The sequence below is a fragment of the Zonotrichia leucophrys genome, chromosome 4A (genome assembly GCF_028769735.1).
Source record: "Zonotrichia leucophrys gambelii isolate GWCS_2022_RI chromosome 4A, RI_Zleu_2.0, whole genome shotgun sequence".
NCBI classification, from domain to species: domain Eukaryota; kingdom Metazoa; phylum Chordata; class Aves; order Passeriformes; family Passerellidae; genus Zonotrichia; species Zonotrichia leucophrys.
The window spans coordinates 1732145-1747603 of record NC_088174.1 but is presented as its reverse complement, the minus strand read 5'-3'; the positions used below and the strand labels follow the sequence as shown (position 1 = coordinate 1747603).

The 15459-nt window shown below is 47.4% G+C and overlaps 1 protein-coding gene across 2 annotated transcripts in view; it reads right to left on the bottom strand.

Moving 5' to 3' along the window:
• Positions 1-15459, bottom strand: part of LOC135447866 (vascular endothelial growth factor receptor kdr-like) — a 132329-nt gene that overhangs the window by 60309 nt on the left and 56561 nt on the right. For both annotated transcript variants that reach the window (XM_064713032.1, XM_064713033.1), the window contains exons 5-9: positions 14536-14695; positions 13135-13271; positions 11531-11690; positions 10661-10778; positions 8268-8443 (exon numbers count right to left, since the gene is read on the bottom strand). In XM_064713032.1, the coding sequence (XP_064569102.1) occupies positions 8268-8443; positions 10661-10778; positions 11531-11690; positions 13135-13271; positions 14536-14695 (751 nt within the window). The remainder of the gene's footprint in view (positions 1-8267; positions 8444-10660; positions 10779-11530; positions 11691-13134; positions 13272-14535; positions 14696-15459) is intronic.

Genomic DNA, 15459 nt, shown 5'->3' with positions numbered 1-15459 from the left:
CTCACCTGTACAGGACAGGGACAGCCCTGCAGGTGACCCTGCTCACCTGTACAGGATGGGGACAGGGACAGCCCTGCAGGTGACCCTGCTCACCTGTACAGGATGGGGACAGGCCCTGCAGGTGACCCTGCTCACCTGTACAGGATGGGGACAGCCCTGCAGGTGACCCATCTGTACAGCACAGGGCCAAGGCCCTTCCCCATGCCCCAGTGCTCCCCTGTCCCTGCAGGGTGCTGGCCCTGGAGCACTGAGGGTTTGGGGGGTGAAAGTGGGGTTCTCCTATGGGGGACATTTCCTGGGGTGAAACCTTTCCAGCCCTCTGCCCACTGCCATGGCCATTGCACCTCTGACTGTGCCCCTGCTGGCAGCTGAGCTTTGTCCTTCCCCTTGCTGGGCCAAATCCTGTTTACAGCAGTTGCCTCCATGGGTGATGGAAACCCGATTTTAATAGTTTAAAAAATTTTAAATGAAAATTTTCATTGTTTCTGGTGGTTTGTAGTAATGTAGAGTGTACAAAAGGAATGTTAAAATCCCTGCTGTGGTGTACCTGCACTCTTGCCAATCCCATACCGTATTTTCAGAACTCTACAGTCATGATCTAATCTGTGCCAACAGCTGTGAACAGAACTGGTTTCTGTGCTGGGCCTGACCTTTTGGACTGGCTCAGACTGGCTGGTTCCTCAGGGCTGGCACCTGCTCAGTGTCCCCTGTGGACAGGCTCTCACTCCAGCCTGCAGAGGGGCTTTGAGCCCAAAGCCTTCCATCACTGAGGTGCACCTGGCAGAGCTCCTCTCTCTCTCTCACATTTGCTCACTGGGCAGCACAGGGGCTGTGCACAAACCTTACCCTGCTCATGCCCAGGCTGGGGGTACAAATCCCTCTGCCAGCACTGCCAGAGCAGCTCTTTCCCTCCCTTCCTTCCCTCTCTATCCCACTTTGGCTGCCTGGGCCTGCTCCCCCAGCCCCTCCAGCCCTTGGCCATGGCTCTCCCCAGGCTGAGCTCTCTCAAGCAGAAGCCAAATAAACCTTAAAAGCTTTCTGGGGAAGGAGGGCTGTGCAGATGCCTTTAAATGTACCCAAAGAAATGGCTTTTCGTCCTCTCTGCCTCCAAGTGTGATTGTATCCCCAGCTGGCCTTGCAGAGGTGCAATTGCTGCTGTGAGAGCTGACCTGAATAACTAAAGATTTGGCTGCTGCTGCACTGGGAAATGCAATCAAAAAGCACTTCTGCTTACTGCAGGTTTCCAAGTGATCAGCATTATGCAAATCTCACCTTCCTCGCTGCTTTGTGGCATTAGGAGCAGATAATATGTACAAGGATTAGGACATGAACCCCCTCTGCAAGACTCTTCTCTCCCTAAATTCCTTGCAGGTGCCATGAGGGTTCTACACCTGTCACCCAAAGGAGCATCCAAATACAGAGGACAGCACAGAGAAAGTTTCTCTGCATTTTCTAGAGAAACTTTGCATTCCTTTCAGTGCCCTCTGACTGAACTGCTGTTTATGCACCTTCCCCACTACCATTTAAACTGCTTCAGAAAATCTTTTCACATTAAGCACATCATTAAAATAACATAGAGAGGCCAGTGAAGCATTAATCTCTACTTTAGGTACTTTGCTGGACAGGGGGCTTCATTAAAACCCTTGATGGAGCTGTGACTTGTTTTCCATTTATCTTTTCTGTTTCCCAAAAAAATATTTGCACTTGGGAGCCTTCTATCTGATATTTGCACAGTACTTAATGGAAATACAAGTGAATATTCTGTAAGGTACAGAGGGAACTTGCTAGTGCAGGCTTGGACTGAGAAAGGGTGAAATTTCCCCTGAAGTAAAACCCAAAATGATAAAGTTGTCTGGGTTCATTTCACATTTCTTTCCTTTCCTTTTTATTAAAAGAAAAGGGTGAAATGACCTGAAAACACAACTTTGGTTTCAGACTGACCACTGCGCTGTGTTTGAGCCTGGCTGATTTTGGCTGGGAGTTTTTCTGGGGTTGATTGTTGCTGGTTTGTTGTTTCCCCCATGCCCTGCACCCAGAGCTGCTCTCAGGTGGGTGCACAGCCCTGTCCCCATGGTACCTGCAAGGAAACAGCTGAAAACTGTGCCCAAAATCTCTCTGTGAGACACCACAGCCAGGAACAGAATTAGGGGCAGGACTGTGCCCCTGCCTCATCTCCAGCTGCTCCCCTGTGACCCTCTGGAATGGGCTGGCAATGCCAGGGCTGGGACACAAACAGGCACTTGGATCCTGGAGGAACAGATATTAAGAAAAATCACTGGAATTTGACCTTCCCCACAAGGAATGTTGGTGTTAAAATGGCAGTGCAGCTTGGTTTGCAGTGCCATATTAATTAAAATAAAATAGCACCTAGAGGTATGGCAACAAAATGCATCAATATTCTGAATTTGCTTATAGACATTTCAAAAATGCCACTTAAAAAAAATCAGGATTGACTGAGGAGGATCAGCCAGGTCTCAGTTTAATGTCTGGCCTAGAGCTAAGGTAGGGAGAAACTCAGGGAAGTTCATGGTCTTACTGGAATAAGGGGGCATCTGAGTCTGGGCAATTGAATTACACAAAATTACAGAAATTCAGTGTTAGTGAGAATTGGGGAGCTGGTGACTTGTACTTAGAGTGGGCTTTTCTGACCTCTCTCTTCCCAGAGCAGGAAGAAATCTCTTTCCCAGTGCTCACCCAGAGCTGTCATTCACCCCCAATGCAGCTTTGGAGTAAAAAAGGGATTTCTCTCCTCTGTCTGTCCCCATCTTATTTCTTACAGAGTTCAGAAGGAAGTGGGTAATGAAGAGCTGCTCATTTGAAGCAGAGCAGGCAGTTTTCCAGGATTTTCCTCTCTGTCCCCTTTGCCTGCTTTCCAGAAATCAGTTAATGTACCTGCAGGTTGGCTGAGGGACAGCATGGGAAGCCCCAACTGCCATTTCCCCCTCACTGTGGGTTTTAGGGGCTGTCAGACAAAGATTGCTGCTGCAAAGATGTGACTTGAATACTTCAGATCCTTCTGGCAAGCTCCAGCAGGCCCCCACCTTCCTCTTCCTAAAATTGCTTTGGCCACTTCCAGCAAAATGAAAATAGCTCATCTGACTTTTTCATCAGGGGCTCTCCTGGGAGCTGCAAGTGTGCAGGGTTTGGATGATATCAGGGAGAAAACTCTTCAGGATTTGTTCATAAATGTGCAGGAAAGGGCTGCTGCAGCCTCCTTGTGCTGCTGCATTTTTCTTGCATAAATCCCCCAGACAAAGTTGTTTCTCTCCTGCCTGTGCCTGATGGCAGAGGCTGGAAGCATGGACTGGAGCAGTGTCCTGCATCCATACACACACTGCTCCCAGAACCCAGGAGGAAAGCAAAGCCTTGGACTTGGAAACACTTTGGAACAGTGGCTGGATGGGTTTTATCTGGGGATTTCTAGTTTAGCTCAGTTGGCCCAGGAGGTGGAAAATTCGATTTTCTGTTTTGACTTCTCCTGAGTGGTTCATCCTCTGAGGAGCTGGGCAGGAGCTGGATGTGCTCCACAAAGGAAACCCAGCCCTGGCAGGACTCTGGGGAAGGGACAGCATTGGTGTGGCTCAGTCCTTCAGCTGAACATCAGCTGCATTTCACCAAGAACCCAAACAAAATTCTTTCAGGGATTTCAGTGACCCTTCCACACACAAGGGACTGTGGGATGTCCCCTGTGTCCTGCACTGGCTGTAGCTGAGATCCCCCACCCTAAAGGCAATTTTCCTGTGCCCTGGCATAGCCCAGATGTATTCACCTCATCCCAGGGCTCCTTCCCCTCTCCCTGCTCTGGCTCTGGGGGAGGTGATGGGGTTTTGTTCTCCACCACACATTTCTTGGCTTTTGTGGAGATCACTGGGGACTCCTTTGATGTCCACTCATCCCTTGCAAGCCAAGGAAGGTCAGACACAGAATTTCCTTTGAATTTAAACCAAAATCTGAAGAGCTGGCCTGACTACAGAGTAGGGCAATGTGCATCATTCAGGGCTGTGGAGCTGCTCCTGCCTGGTAACAAATTGAGGGGTGAGCAGTACCCTGCACCCCTTTTGTTCCAGTCCTTCCCTGGAGAGGGGGAATTCACAGCAGCCTGAGTTTCTGTGCCTGCTGCGGAGGTTATTTCCAGCCCTTAATCCTGCTTTTCTTACAGATACAACACAAGCTTGGGGGATCAAGGACTCTACGAGGGAATGCAACTTCAGTTGGCTGGAGCAGCTGGAACCCAAAGCAATATTTGCTGGAAGAGCCTTGAGGGAGCACAAGAGAGAAACTTTGGGATAAAGAAGAAAGGCAAAGTGGTGAAGGAGCTTATTCATCCCACTTTTGAATGAACTCGTGCTTCAGTACTCTCCTCACTCCCCAGGTGGTGGCCAGAGCCCGCTGGCTGCTCCAAAAGGGCTCAGCAGGAGCCCTGGAGGACACAGAGGAGTTGGACAAGGCTGAGGATGAAACACAGTCTGCTTGCCCAGAAATAGATTGGAGGGCGTTGTTTATGTTTTGTTCTGAGACTGCTTTGCACTCCAGCCTGGAATAACTCTTTTCTCCCACATCTCTCCTCCTTGGCTGGCTCAGATTTTCAGCCACCAGCTGTTTGCTAGGATTGTTCCTTCTCCTTGCTCCCTCCCTTCCAAATTCTTCAGGACATTATTTTCTCGAAGCTTTTCTCAGTAAGAATTTAATCAAACAAAACAAAACCACAGCAACCCGCCGCTCTTGGACAGTGTTTGATGTGTAAATATGTAAAGAAGGAGTGTTTAGAAAATGCAATCAGCTACCTCCTGGGGACCTGAGTCCTACAAGGAGCCAAGGTGACTCCACATGGAGATATGTGCTCCTGCAAGAATAAATTCCAGCTGCAGTGGGAACAGGGGTGACCAGAGGCACAGCTAAGCCACTTCTCACAGAGGCATTTTTGGAATAGCTGCACGATTCTGCTCCAGGCCAGGCAGTTCCTTGCTGGACCTTTTTCTCTCAGTTCCCACCCTGCAGCTCTGGAGTTATTTGCCCATTTTGCTCCCTCTCCACTTGATCCCTCTGCAGGTGCTCCTCAGTTTTGTCACCAAATCAAGCTTTGGGAAATACCTCCTAATGTTTGACTCATTCCTATGGAGTGAAACACCCTGTGCCTACACTGGGGCAGAACTCTGGGATTTCTCCCAGTTAAACACCCAGGAGGTGACTCCAAGGAAAGCTGCAGCAGTGCAGGTCAGGAGAGACACTGCCCACAGGGCCCAGGCAGGGCACTTCTGATCCTGTTCTCATCCTGCCTAAAGGGTTCTCCTCTGCTGCCATTATCAGTGAATACAACACACTGCCAAAATTCATGCAGAACAATCTGAGGGTCGAGCCCTGCTGCTGTTTATACTTTGTTTGTGCAAAACAATTCACAACAATTTTAACTTGAAACTTCCTCTGCACCCAGCCCAAAAATGCAGCTGATGGCTTTGTCACAGCACGCTGAGTGCCAGCTGAGTACCTGGGGCACACAAAAGATGGATTGTTGAGAAGAGACTCTCAGGAGAGGGGGCTGTGTCATTACTGATCATTTCTGAGCTGCAGTGTCCCCTTGCAGCAATAGAAATCATTCCAATGGCATTTCTCTCCTCATTCCAAAGTCTGCTTATGTAATTTCCCCTCTTCTCTTCAACTGTGTGGATCAGAACTCACTCCCTTTCTTAGATCCACCTCTGAAGTGAAAGGCTGGCCCTGGATTTGGGAAGCAATGCTGTTATTCAAACAGAAGTTGCTCTTCACTCTCAGGGTAGGTGGTTATTACTCAGCAGGAGGTTTATCAGGTGCAGGCTCCACCTTTTAGACACCATGCAAAACTGACACTCCACCCACTGCGTCCACTTGAAGCCCAAGAGGATTTTTCCATCAGCTCCACTAATCCCTGTGTTCAAATCCCAGCTTCAGTAATTGCAGGCTGCCTGTGGTTCTGAGCAGAGACATTAATCACACCTCCAGCTCAGAGGTGGTTTCTTTCAGATAATCCCTGCAGAAAGGGGCTACAAAGTGTGTTTTGGTCTCCTTCTCTTGCCTCAGAGCCTGCTGAAACTCCAAGCAATTTAATCTATTCAGGTGTGATACCCAGGTATCAGTCATGATGGCTGGAGATAAAGTGCCAGGTTATTTGTGGAGAGTTAAGGGAAAAATTCTAATCTGCTTTCAGTTTGAGGCTTCTGAGTGTACTTGAAAGGAAATCCCAGATCTGAAAGGGCAGCTCCTGAAAAAGCTGTCCCTGCCCTCTGATGGGAAGCACAAGAGAAAGGGCAGTTTGGAGCAGCTTCAAGAGCCCATTTTGCCCTTTTTGGGCTTTACCTACATGAATCCCAGTAAAACCAGTCTCTCCTGGGCTGAGGGCTTCACACAGAGCACATCAGGGTGGTGCTGCAGGGAAGAGCCTGGCAGGGATGGCAGGATTCCCTAGTGCTGCAGGGATGGCAGGATTCCCTGGTGCTGCAGGGATGACAGAATTCCCTGAGTGCTGGGTGCCAATCCTGCTGCAGCCAAGCAAACCCTCCCTGTCTGCAGCCCCAGCTTTCACCCACGGCACCCTGGGCAGGTTTTTCCTTGTTCTGCTCTCATTCCCTGGCTTCCTGTCACCAGAAAAGGGACACTTGCTCTGTGGTTTTCCTGTGCATCACCACGGGACAGCTGGGGACACCCCTGCAGCTGCTGGACTTTGAGAAATGGGGGGGTTGCAATTAAATAATTATTGCTGATGAAGCCCTTGCTGGGCTGATCCCTGGAAAAGCTGAGGATGAGCAGCACTGTGTGAGGGTGGGATGCCCCAAGCTTGGACAAACCATGGACATGAAAAGCTTGTGCAGGAGTGGTTTGATCCTGAAATAGCCTCTTGCTGACAGAAAAAGGCTCTGTTTGTTTTTGGTTGCCTGTTTGGGGAACGGCAGCTCCTCGAGGAAACGCTCCCTTGTGCACGCAAACACCAATATTTACCTTGACAAGATAGTTTATTATCATTCTTCATTTCTCTTCCTTTCAACGTTTCCGTTCTCTGAAGAGGCAAAACCATTGTGTGCAAAAACAATCTCAAGTGGACAAATTATGCAGCTTAACACGTTCCTCCTGCTCAGCTGAGCTGCAGGACCTGACCATGAGCATGTTCTTGGCTCCCTCTCCTCCTAAATCACACATTAACTTATGTCTTATTTCAGGTTTTTAAACTATCATATCTTACTTAACATTTTTAATAGGTCAGATGTACCTAAGTGACAAGTTCTCTATTTTTAGACATTATTCCTTTCTGAAAGGTGAAATGAGAAAAACACAACTGCTGGAAGCAACAATACATAAGTATATAAAAATTGGACAATTGAGAATAGTTTTAGGTGTAAAGAGGGCAAGGAGAGAAGAATTCACTCCAGAAAAGAGAGCAAACCTGTCTCAGTAACTACTCACTGCCCAAGTGGAAAATACAAAGGGAAAGCAGAGCTAACTTTTGTTGAACTCCTACTTGGCCTCAGAATTCAATCTCTGTTGCCAAATTCAATGGATTAAAAGAGGCAGGGGATGTGCAAAGAGACAATGTGGCTCTGCCCTGCATTATCCACCCAGGGAGGCTAATAAATATTGTTCCAGTATCTATTTTCCCTCTATGGCAAGTGAACCTGCTTCAGTGCACACCACAGTTTTCTCCAAATTCCCCTGAAAAAGAACCTGTCCCTCAAATGCTGCCAGCAGAGAAGTGGCAGAACAGAAAATGCAGATTTAGAGAATGGATCTGGAGCAGGATGATGGACAGACATAAAAGCCAGGGCAGCTCCTCCAGTTCCTTCCGTCAGCCCCACTGGGACCCTTCCTGTCCCAGCAGATGTTCTCCAGTGCTTTGCCCAAGCTGCTTTGAAATCTCAAGGGATAAAACTTCCAGCCCTTCTCTTGGGAAACTCTGCCCCCAGTTCTAAGACCTCTCTACTCAATATCCTCCCAAGCTCCTATAAAAATGTGATGTTTGTGGCCTTTCAGGCATTCCCACCTGCCTGTGTGGAGCCACTGTCCCAGCACTCAGTGCTGTGGGAGGTGCAGTGTCCCAGGGGAAGGGACTTGCATGAGCCAGGGTCACACCAGCTCCTCAGAGCAGCTGAAATGAGGGGTTCAGTGGCTCCTGAGGGGGTGGTGATCTCTGGGCAGTGCTAAACCCTGGGAAGTGCCACCCATTCCTGCTGACTGGCACAGTAAGATCACACAAAATAGGATAACTAACCCAGCAGAAGGAATTATACACAACGAGTCCTTACCTGTCACCACCAGCTGCATGGTGAGGTTCTTGTAGAGGCCGTACTTGGGGTTGCTCAGGACCATGGTGTAGTTCCCAGCATGTTTTGGTCTCACATCTCGTATTCCCAGTCTGTATTTCAGTGGATCTGGCTCATAGCAGGTGTGGTTGTCCTTGATCAGTTTGCCATCCTTGTACCTGTGTGGGAAGTTCCATCAAGGCTTGTCATGTCCCTGTGAACCCTCAAACACCCTGTCACCCACATTAGGGGGCTAAAGGGTCATCCCAGCAAGGGAAATGCAGGTCTAGAATCACTGCTTGGATTGGATATTTATTCCTGTTACCCTTCCACACCAGAACTGATTCTTATCTCCAGTGCTGTGGGATGGATTCATTCCACACAGGAAAAAGGTGGTTTTATTTTATCTGAATGAACAGTGCCTCTCACATGCTCAACTATGGTCTAAATGCCCCCAGATGAAGCTGGATGGGCAACAGCACGTGTGGGAAATCATGGAATAGCAAAATGTGTGTCACCAGCTTTAAAGGAAGAGATGAATTCAGCAGAATTATCTCTCAGGATGTCTCTGTGAGCCTTTACTGCTTCTGAAAAATTTAAACTCTGTGACCTGGAGAAGGTTGGTCCACAGGGAGGTCAGTGAGGAATTGCCAGCCTGGAATATTCCCTCAGGGCAGGAGAGCAGCATCTGCAGGAGAGGCCCCTCTCCACTGCTCCCCCCACACGTGGGGTTATGGTTAAGAAACAGGCCAGGCTTTGCCACACATGGAGCTTTGGGCCTGGTGGAAGGATGCTGGGGCATCTCCCACTGCCTGAGGATGCTGGAAACTTCCTCTGCAGTCATAAAAACAACCATCCTGAGAGACCTCCAACATCAACAGCTGGGGCTCCAGGGAAAGGCAGCTCTGGTGGTCCCAGGCAGCCACCAAAGAGCCCCACACTGAGCCCAGGAACAAAGGCTTGGCAGGGAGAGGGGGTCAGTCCCCACTTCAGCTCCCAAAACATCCCCATCCCTAAATAACAGCAGCAATTAAAAACACCTCCTGGCACTGCTTCCACTAAAATTAGAGGATTTCATGTTATTTCAGTGCTAATAAAATGCAGCAAGGCCAGCCCTGAGCATCCTTTTGCTGCCTGCCAGGCTCTCAGCTGGCTGAGGGCAGGTGCTCCAGGGCAATGCCATCTTCCCTGCCAGGACAGGCACGCCCCTGCCAGCTGTCCCATGGGATTTAATGCAGTTAAAGATGGAAAAGGCACTGAATGGGGTCGTTAAAGACAGAGCAGGAGAGAGGACAAGTGATGAAAGGGTAAAGAGAGACTTGAATATCTCCTGGAGCTGCTGTTGGTTGCCCCTCCTGTTTAGCAGATCCATTGCACTCCTGGTGCAGCCTTTAGTTTGCTCAGGAGATTCACTACAAGGATCTGTTGGCACAGGATTGGAGGACATTATTTAAAAGTTCTGGAGAGAAACAATTTCTTATGTTAAAATATGTCCTTTTGCTGTTATCCCCTGCCCCCTTGCAGACTGACCACCACTGCTGGGGGTAAGCAGGAAACCCTTCCCCAAGAGCTTTCTCCTTAGATCTCCCAAATCATTCTGTGTCCAGGGAAAGGGAAACACAATTTTTTCCTTGGAGGGGTAGGAGAAGAACACAGCCTGGGTGTGGGAAATGGAAAGACAGAAACTTCCAGAGACACTGAGGGGTTTGATCTGCAGCCTTAGAAGAAAGCTGGATTGATGTAAAAATAATGTACACAACATTAAGCAGAAAAACTATAAACTTATGTTTTTATAGTTCTAAGTAAGAATATGCCTTAAGTAAGTAAGAAAATGTATTGATAAAATGGTGAATGGTTTATAGTGTAGTAATGTAAATGTATAGACTAAGCTGAGAGTTTAGATGTTATAACAGAAGCATATGTGTGCATGTGTGACAGTGGCCCATTGGATAAAAGTATTCACAGTGCAGCAGAAGCAAAGGTGATAGGTCAGAAAAGCAAAATAAACTTTGTGACAACTGTCCATTGGATCAGAAAGTTCTATATTGTCTTGTAACAAAGAACTTGTGACTACTTTGACCCATGGCTGACTGTGTGCTCTTTTAAATCTCAAGGCCTTTGAGACTGATGTTTATCTGAGCAATAAATTGTTCTTAGCTCAACTTAGCCCATCGCTTCAATTAAAGCAGTGATAATAATTCCTGGGAATGAGGGGTGGCTGGCCCAGCCTCCCAGAGCTCAGGAGCCCAGAGTGGAGCCACAGCTCCTCAGCTGAGCTCAGCCCTCAGCTCTGAGCCCATCCCTGACCCGTGTGGTGAGTGAGGAATGGTGGTGATCTGTTCCAGACAGGATTCCTAAAGGAGCCCAGGTGTTCCTGCTGTTGCTGGGGCACTCACCAGGTGACAGTGGGCCGAGGAAAGGCGTCCACCTTGGCAGCCAGCTTCAGGGACTTGTGTCCTGAGGTGATCTCGTAGTAAGGCCCTTTCTTGTGTGAGACCGTGATGTAGGGTTTTTCTGGGGAGAGAAATGAGCAGGGAGACTTGGAATGGCAGCTCTGGCACAGCACAGAGCTCACACCTGGGATTGCTCTGTTCCCACCTGGGATTTTGTCCAATACAGACCTGCACAGAACCAAATGGATCAGGCTGTTCCCTCAGCTCCCTGTGCAGCCCAGCCTCAGCCAGGAAGGGCTGTTCCCACATGGAGGAATTCACATGGAAAGCAGAGGATATGCCCTTGCATTGCCCCTGGGGCATCTCTTGTCCATGTGGAGCCCACAGGATGGATTTTCCAGGGTCTCAGCAACCACACTTGGTGCCAGCTTTTTCAAACAGTTCAGCTCCCTCAGACATCACAGAATCCCAGAATGGTTTGGGTTGGGAGGGACCTTAAAGCCCATCCAGTGCCACCCCTGCCATGACAGGGACAGCACCCACTATCCCAAAGCTGCTCCAAATCCTGTCCAACCTGGCCTGGGAAACTTCCAGGGATCCAGGGGCAGCCACAGCTGCTCTGGGCACCCTGTGCCAGGGCCTCTCCACCCTCCCAGGATTGAGATTCCTTCCCAATATCCCATCTAAATGTACCTCTTGAATTTGTTTGAAGACATGAGAGCTGACTCTCATTGACTAATTAGAGGTTTTAGATGATTAAGGTTGACTTTATCCCTAGTGCCATTTCAATCAACAGATTTTAGAGCCTGGCATTATCCTCTAAGCTGAGCACTGCTGGTTCCTGGTCCATCCTGGTTTGGCTGCAGCACTCACCATACACGGTGACAGTGACATTGGCCTCCAGCCTGGTGGCATTGAATGTCCTGCAGATGTACAGGCCCCCATCTTCCATGGTGACATTTTCAATTACCAGGCTGCTGCCAGCTTTGTACACCACATCACTCTGGTCCATTGTTCTCCTGGGGTGGGGGTGCTGGGAGACACAAAAAACAGGGTCAGAAAGCAGAGTAAACTGGATGATTATGCTCACCCTTTCCAAGGCTGCCAGTAAAGGAAAGCAGTGATTCGTATCAAAACCATCACATCTCCCCATCACTGAAATAAATAATATAAAAGGCAGATCAGCAGGAAGAGCTCTTGTGTGAAGTTTCATTATCAAGTCTAATAAGAGAGAGAAGCAGAGTGGAAATGTGGCACTTTGTACTGAATTCTGGGCAGGTAAACAAGGAGATGCCTCCCAGCCCTTCTCCAGGACCAAATCCCAGGATCTCAGGGTAAAACTGCTGCAGGGTCAGAGCTGTGCTCTGAGGGTTTGGTTTTGAGGGTTTTTAAATTTATGTTGGTCACAGTCAGTATTTTTTCTGTATTAAAAACCTCCTGCTTTCTAAAAGAAATATATTATGACAGAAATACAATATATTATGACAGCCAAGTGCCAATGCAAATTCCTGGGGAATTTTAGAAAGCATTATCGCTTTCGATAGGATTTTTGATCCCAGAGATTTGGCCAAGAAGTTTTACATTTATAATGTTAGAAATATAAGGAGAGTTCATAGGAAAGCTAATCTTTTCCACCATATGGGGTTCAAGAAACCAAATTCATTCAGTAACACTGTAGTGCCTGGACCTCCATAAATTTTATATTTTCTGTAGTTTTCTCACTCAAACTCAGAAACAAACTCAGACATTCTTATTTTTAAGGAAACAAATCAAAATTAATCAATTTTTAGGAATCACATTTTACACCTTCCCAAAAGGCTTAGATGTTTCTTTACAATGCATATTTTGCTGAACTAAAAAGAAAAAAAACCCAATTATTTTAATTCTTGGCACCAAGCAGACCCAAGAATAAAATCTCAGACAAATGAACTGATCTGGGAAATGATTCCCCCTCTATTTTGTTTTTTTAGGAGAAGTGAGAGGGTTTGGTACCTCAAATGTTAATTCTCTTACTTATTTCTACTTCAAATTTGGCACTTTTGTATTGTATCCACAGAAAGCTCATGACTCAGAATTTACATTTCATTCTTTGGGGATGATTTCCACAGGTTCAGCTGTGTTTTCCTTTGCTTTTTCCTACTTCATAAATACCAAAATAGATGAGGAGATTGACAGCTTACAACCTGCATTTGAGACTTGTCACTGTGAGACAGCCAGGACAGAAGGAATGAAGGAGTTTTTCTTCCCAAAAAGAAGGAAACATGCCTGGCTTTTCTTGCCAGGGTTTATTTAGTGAGGTTTGCAGTTTAATCTGCAGGTTCAAGTAGGGCTGAGAAGTTTGAGTTTCATCCAAACACAAAGTTCAATCAATGATAGGCTTATAAATGGTTGGGTAATTTCAGAAGAAGTAATAATGAGGTTTTCTCATCCCTGTGAATTTTGGGAAGAGGGGGAATGCAGGGATTCCGTGCACTCACTGTGCCACGGGGACACGTCCAGATGAACTCGATGCGCCCGTTGATGAAGGTCTCTGCTTTGCACTCCAGCTTGAGAGTTTCTCCAACCAGCAGCTTTCTGGCACTTGCCTTCAGAGCCAGGTTCTGTATTCTGCCCTCTGCAATGGGAGAGACAAAGCTGTGAGCAGCAGCACTCCCTGCATCAGTCTGGATCCACCACTGGATCCCTGCTGCCATGGACACAGTCAGGAATGGCTGCCCTGCCATGTGCCATGGCTCCAACCCTCTCATCAGCTCCACAGAAAAGAGTTACAAAGGTGGCAAAGGACTCAAAATGACAGGATCCTCTTTTGCTGGACATGAGACCTGTTACTCCTGCCCTCTCCTGCCCAGCTCCCTTTCCTTCCTGAATAGGAAATCCCAAATCCTTGAATGGGATCTCCAAATCCTTGAATGGGATCACCAAATCCCCCAATAGGATCCTCAAGTCTTGCTCTTACACCTTTGCCAATGCCTTAAATACATCAGCTCTGAACTTCCATCAGTTTTTGATGCTAATACCAAAACCACACCTGGGCACTGACAGTCACACAGGACAGAAAGGGATTTCCTGGGTCCTTCTGAGATGCAGAGGGATGGCCTAAGAGATTTTGTAGGTTTGCATCCATTAGTTTAATAAAAAATTACTCCAACAAGGAATAAAAAGGAGAAAGAGAGAGATTTACAGGACTTTTATTTGGCTGCCACAAAATTAACAAGCCTGTTGTTCAAAGCTGAGTGCTGATTGTGTAGAAAGATGCCGTAAGCTAGTGGGAATGAAGTCCAAGTAAACAGAAGATATATGAGGAGATAAAGAACATACATGGAAAACAAAAGGAAAATAAATTCTAATTGGTTTCATATAAATGCCCAGCACTCAAAAAATTTAATGTTTAGTTGCTTCAAATTCAGATTTTAATTATGAGATGAAGCTCAGCTGTAAATCCAAGGGAAATGGTGTAGTAAATCACCAAGAGAAAATCTATAAAAAGCAAAGATGTGAATTAGCAGTGTAGTGAGGTTTTTATACGATGATCGCACGTGGTTAATGACCAGAAGCAAAAAGAAAGCTGCTGTTTGCTTTGTCCCAAACCAGCAGTTGTTTTAATGTAAATACAGCTCAATCCAAGCAAACAAAGCCTTGGTGGGGTTTGAATAAAACACTCCTGTTTTGTACCACCTCAGCACTTGGTCATTTTTCAAAACCAGGAGTGGCTCCAATCCAAGTTCTATTGAATAGGGAGAAAAAAAGGAAGAAGGAGTTTACTTTTAGCATTCCAGCTTGGACTTGCCACAGATGCAGCCCAGGGAGATGTATCAGACAGAGCTGAGGCTGAGCAGGGAGTGACAGCCAGGAGCTGCCAGGGACACTGAGGCACTCACCCAGTCTCTGGGCCATGTAGTAGGAGTTGAAGACGCTGCCATTGACATGGGCTGAGCATGTGAGCATCCCAGAGGGCACAAAGGAGTGGGAGGGGATGACAAAGCCTCTCCTGGGGTCCCACACCATCTTCTTGAAGTTGATCTCTGCAGAAGAAGGGTACTGCAAAGGGAACAGACAAGGAGTGAGAATCCTGTTCCCCTTGGATTGCTCTGCCTTAGGGGCAGGGCAGGGCTTTGACCGTGCCCAGGGCTTTGGGGTCTCTGTCCACACAGATCTGCAGCAGCAAACAGGAAAGCCCTCCCTAAGGCAGGAGTGTCTCTGAAACTCAGCACTTGGGCAGCCACTTCAGGAGTCCCAGTGCTCTCAGATCTCATGTGTGGGAGTCATTTCCCTCATCCCTTCTTTGGAAATCCTTATGCCCATCTTATGTGAATTTTGTGGGGTGATCTTTTTGCAGGTGTTTCCTCCCAGTGCCACATGGAGCTACCACACATTTTCCTCATTGTACTTTAAAACATGTGTGAAGTTAGACTCTTCTAAAATCAGAATTGTTCACTAACTCACCTGACTGTGGTTACCTATGAGCTCTGGTCTGTGGGCACTCCCCAGATTCTTTCTGTCCCACAGAAGGGGGGAGACACTCTCAGAGCACCCCAGGGATTGCCATGGAAGCAGCCTGGGTGACTTAGGAGTGTAAATGACAGAAATAAAGGGACTAAAGCACTTTGGGGTCTAAATTCATAAATACTTGTAATGTTGTGAGATTCTTGAAAAAACTCTTAATTCTGCTTATGAGGAAGAAGTGAGAATAGAAAAGGCAAAGGTGGAAAACAAACTGGAGAAAAAATTCATATAATGAGAATGAACCCTCCTCTGTCTCCCTTGGACAACACCAGTGTCTCAGATCTCATGTGTGGAACTCA